We start from the raw sequence: 8,610 nt of genomic DNA on the forward strand, positions 1-8,610 counted from the left end.
CCCCCCCCCCCCCTCTATCCCCCCCCCCCCCGGGGCCCCCCCCCCCCCCCCCCCCCGCGCCATGCCCTTTGCATTTTCCCCTGAACCAAGCCCAGCCTCCTGCAGGCTGTTCAGAATCCTCCCTCAGCTATCCCCTCTGAGCCCCCCACCACACCCCAACCCCAGGCCTGAGCTATTCTCCTTGCCAGAAACACTGTTCTAAACTCACCAAACTAGCAATCCATGCCTAATCTAACTAAGCCCACCCTTTGGACTCCCTCCCTTTGACACCACCCACTGAGCAGGGACACAGCCTCAGCTGCCCACCAGGTGCCCACGCTACATGGAAGGAACATAGCACACAGAGTCCTTCAAGGGACCCGCCCAACCCATGACCTTGGCTGCCTGCCTTGAGATGATCCCCAGACCCAGTCAAAGCTTTACACCCGGACACGTGTTTAAATGTGTGTGGCCACTGTGTGAACACTCAGATCCAAGGGCCCTGAAGGCAACTCCTTGTGTCCAAGCGACTGAGGTTCCTCCATTGGCGCAAAATGCCGCCAATGCCCCTTTGATCCTAGGGGGAAGAAGGTCTAGGGAATGTGGAATTAAAAAGGGTCCCCTTCAGGGTCGAGGTAGGTACACCGGTGGCTTAGGACAGAGAAAGCAGAAGTCAGAAGGAGGCCTGGAGAACAAATTCCCTTAGAATGAAGCTGCTGGCCCAGGGCCTCCAGGTTGCAGTCCCGGGCCTCACGAGCGGAAGCGTCCGGAGACATGGTGTTCTAGCCTTGAATAGTGAAGCTGAGGCTGGGCGGCGTAGAGAACCGCGCTGAGTCCGGTGACGGTGAAGCCCGGGGAGGGGTGGGGGAAGGGACGCTTCAAGGGGGAGGGGCCTCAGAGGCTCCCCGGGAGCGCGCTGGACGGTCAAGGTAAGGCGTCCAGACCAGGGCGCAGCGGCGGGCGACCTTTGCGCGGGGCGGGGCGGGGCCGGGTCCCCGGCACCCTCCCCCCACCCCAGACGCGCGGCCGCGGAGGAGCCGAGCGCCCTGGAGGCCGCGCCGGGACCGAGCCGGGGTCCGGGCGCCGCCACTATGGACATCCCGCCGCTGGCCGGCAAGATCGCGGCTCTGTCGCTCGGCGCCCTCCCCTTGTCCTATGCGCTCAACCACGTCTCGGCGCTCTCGCAGTGCGTGAGGGGAGAGGCCAGGGCGGCCACCGGGAGGGGGGCGGGCGGCGGGGCCGCGCTGGCGGTGGCAGGGAGAGAGGATGCGCGGGCGGCGAGCCTGGCTCCCCCGCGCCCCGAGTCCCTGCGCAGCTCCTGCCAGGAAGAAGGGACCTAGGCCAGAACTACCCCCAGCCCCATCCAACCTGAAGTCCCCTCTCCGCCGGCCAGGAGGCTGTGTGGTGAGGGTGGGGGCGCTCCTGGGACGTTTAGGGCTTGAGGAGAAAGGAGGCTCAGAAGCAGAGCCTCCCCACAGGGCAGAGTTTTGGAGGGTTTCTGGGGTTTCCCAGGGATGTGCCCAGCTCCAAAGTTACCAAAGGTCAAAGTATTGGCCCAGATAATGGCCTGATGACCCAGCTCTTGACACACTCGGACACGCGTTCTATTCCAACAACCCTAGCAGATGGCCCCTCCATTGCCTCTCTCAGGCCTGAGACTTTCTCCTGTTAAGGTTTGGCCCACCTGTCTTTAGCCTCAGTTTCGCCTACATGCTGTGACCTCCCTTGTCTCCTAAACTAAACCCCAGCCCTGTGGATCCTGCCACTGGAGTACCAGGCATATGCAAGCCCCTCACACTCCCAAACCTAGCTCAACTCAAGACATGGGGTACAGGGAGTATTGCCTGTGGGGTTGTCTCCTTGGGTACAAATTCCTGGCTCCATCCCCCTGGATGAATGAGTCAGGTTGCTTCTGGGAGCCTGAGTTTCTTCAGTGTGTAATGAACATAATCCTCGACCTTGTCCTATAGTTAGAGTTAAGGATTACAAATTGTGTGCAAAGACTTGTGTGGTCTTATCTGATTACTATAATTGTCATTGTTGGTCAGATGGGGCCAGGATGGGAATCTTAGGTGTCAGAGAGGTCCATGAGAAGGTAGGAGCCTGGAGAAAGTGTAGAGGAGTCTGGGAACCTGGATAGCTTTCCCAACCACCCACTCTGCCCACCTGTGTTGGAGGCTTCCAACATGATTTCTTTTTCTTATCTATGCAACTGGTTGACCTGTCTTATCTGGTTGATGGGGTAGATCAGGGCAGGGGTGGGGTGGAGTTGATAGAAGCATTTGGACTTCAGCTAGGAGGAGTCAGAAGTTTCAGAAAGTGAGGTGTACAGTGCTGAGCACTAGACACCTGGCAGGGGCTTGGGAGCTGGGTCTGACCACAGAGTGGCTTGGTGATGTTGAATGACTGACAGCAAATTGAGTTAAACACATATCAGCAAGTGACGGGATGGATTGTATAGTCAGAAAGAGTTGACTGATGCCCCCTCTGTACTTGGCCTAAGTTGGGCAATGATTCTAAGGAGTCAGGGAGGGCTTCCTGGAGGAGGAGCCATGAAAGATAGGCCACGAAAGATGAGTAGGCATTTGCCAAGTGGAAGAGACTTCTGGAAGGAGTTTCCAGGAAGGAGAAACAGCTCAGGCAACAGCCTAGTGATGGGAAAGGGCAGTTGCAGGGAACAAGATTCCTGGATGGAAAGACACTTCAGTCTCAACATCTGGAGCATCCTAGAATCAGCTTTTGCCCTCACCAGGGTGGGTGAGGCCTCAGCACTGGGCCTGGCCTCTCTGACTTGTTTTCCCTCTCCACAGCCCCCTGGGGCTGGCATTGATGAGTACCCTGATCCTGGGCCTGCTTTTTGTGGCTATCTACAGTTTGTCCCCCGGCGAGATCTACTATGACCCACTCTATGCTGGTGAGTCAGTCGGAGAGAACTGTGTGAGCAGGGGCCTCCTCCATCCCCTTGAAGGGCTCCCATCAGGCTGGAGAACCTCAAAAAGACTGGAGAAACTTCATTGGTTGGGGAACCTCAGAGGGCCTCCCCCGTCAGACCTGGGGCTCCTGAGAGCAGGACTGTATCTTCCCATCAGACTGGGAACCCCTGAAAGACCATACTTCCTCATCACTTTGGGATTCCCTGAGGGCAGGGTCAGTGCCTTCTCAGCCTGAGGCCTCCCAAAGGCAGGGACTGTGCCTCCTCAAGAGGCAGGGCTATGGGTCATGTGACTTGTGGAGTGGCGACTGGGAGCAGTTGGGTGTGGTTCCTTGCCTGGACTCTGGTTCCCAGAAGAGTGCCCCCATGCCCCGCCCACATCTGGGCCATGCCCCGCCCACTTTCCCCACAGTGTTCGCTGTCTTCGCCTTCACCTCGGTGGTGGACCTCTTTATTGCTCTCCAGGAAGATGGCTACGCGGTGGGCTTCATGGAGTTCTTTACCAAGGAGGTATGTAGGGGGCCGCCCGGGATGCCTCCTGCCCTGCTGCCCAGCTGAGCCCTGACCTGCCCCTGCAGGGAGAGCCGTATTTGCGCACTGCACATGGAGTCTTCATCTGCTACTGGGACGGCACGGTTCACTACGTCCTCTACCTGGCCATGGCTGGTGCCATCCACAGAAGGTGCATGGCGGGGGAGTGGGGGTGGTGGCACCTGGATCCTGGGAAGGAGATCAAGTTCTCAGGTGGGGTCCCATGCCTGGGTGCAGTCAGCAGTGTCTGTAGGGGAAATCTCTAGGGCTCCAGCCAGGAGTGGCCAGGAGAAGGTTCCAAGGAATGTCACAGGTGTAGGTGGTAGTCAGCTCTCTTCTCTTGTACACCCCTGTGCCTAAGCAACCACTTCTGTCCCTGGACAGATGGTCTGTTCAGTCCCCCATTCATCTCCCTGTTGTCCCTTCTGTCCTGGACAAAACTGGGAGGGACCCAGAGCTGGGGAGCCCAGGGTGGACTCTGGGCCATGGCTAGGGCTCTGAGACTGGGGAACAGACATCTGTTGGTCACCCCTCCATCCCCCACCCTAGGAAGAGATACCGGAACCTTGGACTGTACTGGCTGGGATCCTTCATTATGAGCATCCTGGTGTTCCTCCCAGGAAACCTCCTTGGTAAGGACTGGACTTTGAAGGATCCCGTCTCCTCAGGCTGGGTTACTGTCCTGCGCCTAGAAGGTTCATAGGTAGGTCTTGGGAGGTAGAGGGGAGAGGCAGCCCAGTATGTGGGGGTGGCTGAGCAAGAGGGACACCCAAGATGTATCCAGGAGAAGCAAAGAACAACTGAAATATAGAAGCCATATCCAGAAAATAAATTGAGGCAGGCCAGGCTGAGGAGTCTGGACACCATCTTATGAGCACTGGGGAGCCAGAGGAGGTGCTAGAGCTTGAATAAAGACTGCATTTATGAATTACTACTTCCAGCCAGGGATTCTGGTGTGATTCACCTATGGGTCTGGCCAGGCCTGGGTGATCCTCGCTGAGTGACACCCCCTCTCTCCTACCATGACAGGTAAATACAGCTCAGAGATCAGACCCGCCTTCTTCCTTGCCATCCCCTATGTGCTAGTCCCATGCTGGGCTGGTATGAGGGTCTTCAACCAGTCCCGGGCACCAACCTGCTGTACCCCCAATGTGGTAAGTGCCTTGCCGCCAGACAGTTCCTTGTGCCAACATGCCCGAATGCCCCTCCTCCCCCCAATTAGAGTTGCTTCTGATCAAAAACATTGCCTCTTTGGAAGGATCTCGTTGGCCTTTAGGAAAGAAGGGAGGAGCCTTTATCGAGTGCCTGTTGGGTACCCGACTTCTCACACTGTCTCTCTCCCATGGGGCAGGTACAGGAGGAACAAAGAAAGGGCATCCTGCGACGCCCGGTTGACCTGGCCCTTGTCATATACCTCACCCTCGCTGGGTTCTTCACCCTCTTCCGGGGCCTGGTGAGTCTGCAGTGGCCAGCCTACCTTTCTTCTACCTCCAACCCCCTTTCCTGTCCGCACCAACCATGTTCCTTTCACCAGTGCAAAAAGGCCACTGCCCGCCTGTCTGGTCATCCAGGGAAGTTCTTCATCAAGTCTGATCTGAGTGTTCCATGACAAAGCCCCATTCTCTGTAACCTTCCCACCAAAGTGAAAGAACCAAGCCTCGGGGAGGCCAGAGCAAGGGGTATGGGAGCCGCCTGGGAGGGTGGAGAAGGCTTCTTGTGGGAAGAATGTTTGAGGTGGGTTGTTGGTTTGTCTGTCTGCCCCAGGTGGTGCTTGACTGCCCCACAGATGCCTGCTTTGTCTACATCTATCAGTACGAGCCATACCTACAGGACCCCGTGGCCTATCCGAAGGTGCAGGTGAGAGGGCAGCTGGGAAGAGAGGGCCATATGGTCCTGCCATCGGTAGAGGTCTAGCAAGTCCTCTTTGAAGCAGGTACCAGAAACACAAGTCAATCTGTTGTCCTACCAAAAATGTCTGTCTTCCAAAATGAAGACAGATATGGTCTTCAAGTATGGCTGGATCTAGGAGCTAAGGATAACTCTGTCTCTGGGCTCTGCTTTCTTTGCCTGGACTCCACTCCCAGGTAGTCACTTTGTGGGATTGTGGAGACAGCCTTGGGCAGCAACAGGCCTCCATCTGCCCTACTTAGCCACCCCAGAGGAATGTGAGCGATTATTTCTCCAGAGCTTGAGTACAAATCTCAGGCAGACTCTGATTGGCCCACGGGCCATCATCACTGAATAAAGTGCACATCCTGTCGCTGATCATTATGGCCAGGGGGGCTGGAGTGTTCCAGTTGGCCAGGCCAGGGTCACGTGCCACTTCCGGAGTAACGTGGGTGGGCTCAGTGTGTCTGCAAGTGGTGGCGGCGGTTGGGGGAGGGGCAGATATCGAGGAGCAATGTGCACAGGGTTGGGACGTGCAGAGAGCCGCATCATGGGTGGGTTCTGAGGCTGGCCAGATCCTCCCTGGGGCCTCCACCTCAGGGGGCTCAGGGAGGCCACTGCTGCTCATCCTATGGGTTGTATGCCCCTCAGATGCTAGTGTACATGTTCTACGTGCTGCCCTTCTTTGGCCTGGCTGCTTATGCCCTCATCTTCCCTGGCTGCTCTTGGCTGCCTGACTGGGCCTTGGTGTTTGCTGGAGCTGTTGGCCAGGTATGGTGGGGCGTGGGGAACGTGCGGTGGGGTCTGTAGGGAAGAAAGTTTCTGCCTACCCATCAATTGCTTTTGTGCTTTCCCTGAGCAGGGGGATGCTGAGCCTCTGAGAGGCACCAGCCCCAGCTTGATACCTTAGGATTCCCTAGTCTCGGGGAGAAAGTACCTGACACTAACACTCCCAACCCCATGGTGGGGGGTGTGGTCAGAACTGGAGAGACGGAAGGATAGGGGCTGAGAGCAATTCCAGAAGGGGAAGATTTCCTAGGAGAGTGAGCCTAGGAGCTGGGCTTTGATATATGGGTATGAGTTCTCTAGGCAAGGAAGAGCATTTCAGGAATTGGAACAGCGTAAAGACGCCAAGGGGGATAATGGTTTAGCAGAGCCACAACATGGATAGAGGCAGAGGCAAGAGAATTTGACAGCTAGATGGTGAGGGCTTTGAACTCTGAGCATGGAAGAGCCATGGAATGTGTCTGAGCTGTAGAGGCCCAGTCAGAGCTAGGGGGCCTGTTTCAGGGTTCCTGATGGAAAGTGATAAAGCCTGGGCCTAGGCCTGAGCAGTGGAGACCAAGAAGACATCCCCAGGGTAGAATCAACAGGATTTGTGTCAAGTGTCAAGTGCTGCTTGGGGTAGGGAAGAGCAAGAGGAGGCACTGGACCCAGATCAAGGAGATGGGAAACAGGGAGGGCCCAGCAGAGAGTGAAGATGGTTCTGGTTAGACAGCTGGGGAGAGGCTCACAGCCAGATGGAAAAGGACACAGGAAATGTGGGGACAGGGATATTTAGAGGCAGACAGATGGGCTAGAGAAGGGAGACAGGCCAGCAGCCAGTGAGAGGGACAGAGACCCTCTGGGCTCCCTAGGGTGGGATGCTGGTGATGCTGGGACTTGTTCTTTCCTGGCCCCTGACATACATCCTCCCTGTATGGCCACTAGGCACAGTTCTCGCACATGGGTGCCTCCATGCATGTGCGCACGCCCTTCACCTACCGTGTGCCTGATGACGCCTGGGCCTGCTTCTTCGGGTTCAACCTGCTGTATGCGCTGGGTCCCCACCTGCTGGCCTTCCGCTGCCTGTGGCAGCCCGCCTTCTTCCTGCGCCCGCCCCCTGGTCCCCTGGACCACCACAAGAAGAATCACTGAGAGTGCTGGGGACTCCCCAGGACTCTGTTTCCATGCTCAGACAGCCCTGCTCTGGGAAGGGTGGGCTGGGTCTTTTAGAGGCAGGAAGTACATCTCCAGGTGTCTTTGGTCCTGGCTATGGTGGTATCAGGCCAACGCATGGGATGGGACAACTAGGGGCCAGATGTTCCCTTGAGGGCCAGACACGCTCAGCTGTCACGGTACCCCAATCCCACACAGACTGTTCTACTCCAGAATTTACCCATCGTACCCCCATGGATCCTTTATAGTAAAAACAAAACAAAACACAAAACACAAAACTTTTGATGCCCAAATACTGCTGCTGCCTGAGTGTTTCGGGATTCAGAGGTGAGGGACCTGCTTCTCAGACCCCATGAGGGCCTGCCCATCACTGCCAGCATGAACATCAGGAACTGGAGGTACTGGCCAGCAGAAGTCTGCCTCTGGTTGGTGTGCACAGCTCCATCTTCCAGATGGGGAAAACTGAGGCTCAGAGAGGTCCAAAGACCTGCCTGAGGTCGCGATCAGGAGAGAAAAATCCAAAATCCAAGCTCTGACAATAAATTATAATAACTAATGGCGTGGCACAGTTATTAAGCACCTACAATATACCATTACCAAAGGCCAAACTCAAGTGCTACATGCTGGATCTCACCCTATAGTCCAGATGGGGAACAACCTGTAGGTGGTAAAGGTCCTGGTCGGAGGTCACGGCTCCTAGATGCAGCTGAGCTAAAGGACCCAGCGCCAGCCTAGCCCATCCAACCATGGACCCTATAACCCTGCCTCTGCTGTATGGTTGGCTCATATTTTGGGGAAACTGAGGCTGAAGAGGCCGCCAAGGGGTTGGGGAAAGGCATATTTTTTCCTGATTCGATTTTTGAACTTGGGCAAAGGGCCAGGTTTGGGGGTGACTCAGGCCCAGAGTGGGTCTGGGGCTTGATCAGGCTCCCCTGCTCCCTGCTCCTACCAACATTTCTTAGGCACCTATTGTGTGTCTAATCACTGGATCTTCACCAAAGAACCAGCACTCCATTTCCTGGAGGTGGAAACAGGCTCAGAGAGACCAAGCGTCTCTTCCAAGGTCCTACAGCAGGTGAGAGAGTCAGATTTGGACCTGTTGCTGCATATTCCCTCTGCAGTGTGTTTGACTGTTGTGGGGCCCCACCCTCAGAGTGAGCACCTTTTGGGTGCCAGAGCCCAGGACGAGACGATGGCCACCAAGTGACAAATGGGAAAACAGACCTGCAGGCCAAAGCCCCTGGCTCACCTTGGGCATTCTAGATGGAAGACTCCGTCAGGCAGGCCCCCCCCCCCCGCCCTCCATTTTAAAGAGAGTTAAACTGCGGCCCAGAGGTTCCTCT

At 56.4% G+C, this 8,610-nt stretch overlaps 1 protein-coding gene across 1 annotated transcript; it reads left to right on the forward strand.

Moving 5' to 3' along the window:
- The first annotated feature begins 1,014 nt into the window (after nucleotides 1-1,014).
- TM6SF2 (transmembrane 6 superfamily member 2) lies at nucleotides 1,015-7,274 on the forward strand. The gene is made up of 10 exons (XM_021683079.1): nucleotides 1,015-1,165; nucleotides 2,790-2,893; nucleotides 3,324-3,421; nucleotides 3,490-3,593; nucleotides 3,992-4,074; nucleotides 4,472-4,596; nucleotides 4,794-4,895; nucleotides 5,207-5,299; nucleotides 5,981-6,100; nucleotides 7,040-7,274. The coding sequence occupies exons 1-10, from the start codon at nucleotides 1,071-1,073 to the stop codon at nucleotides 7,244-7,246; spliced, it is 1,131 nt and encodes a 376-aa protein (XP_021538754.1). The 5' UTR covers nucleotides 1,015-1,070; the 3' UTR covers nucleotides 7,247-7,274.
- The last annotated feature ends 1,336 nt before the right edge of the window (nucleotides 7,275-8,610 follow it).

The sequence above is a fragment of the Neomonachus schauinslandi genome, chromosome 1, assembly GCF_002201575.2.
Source record: "Neomonachus schauinslandi chromosome 1, ASM220157v2, whole genome shotgun sequence".
In the NCBI taxonomy this organism is placed as follows: Eukaryota; Metazoa; Chordata; class Mammalia; order Carnivora; family Phocidae; genus Neomonachus; species Neomonachus schauinslandi.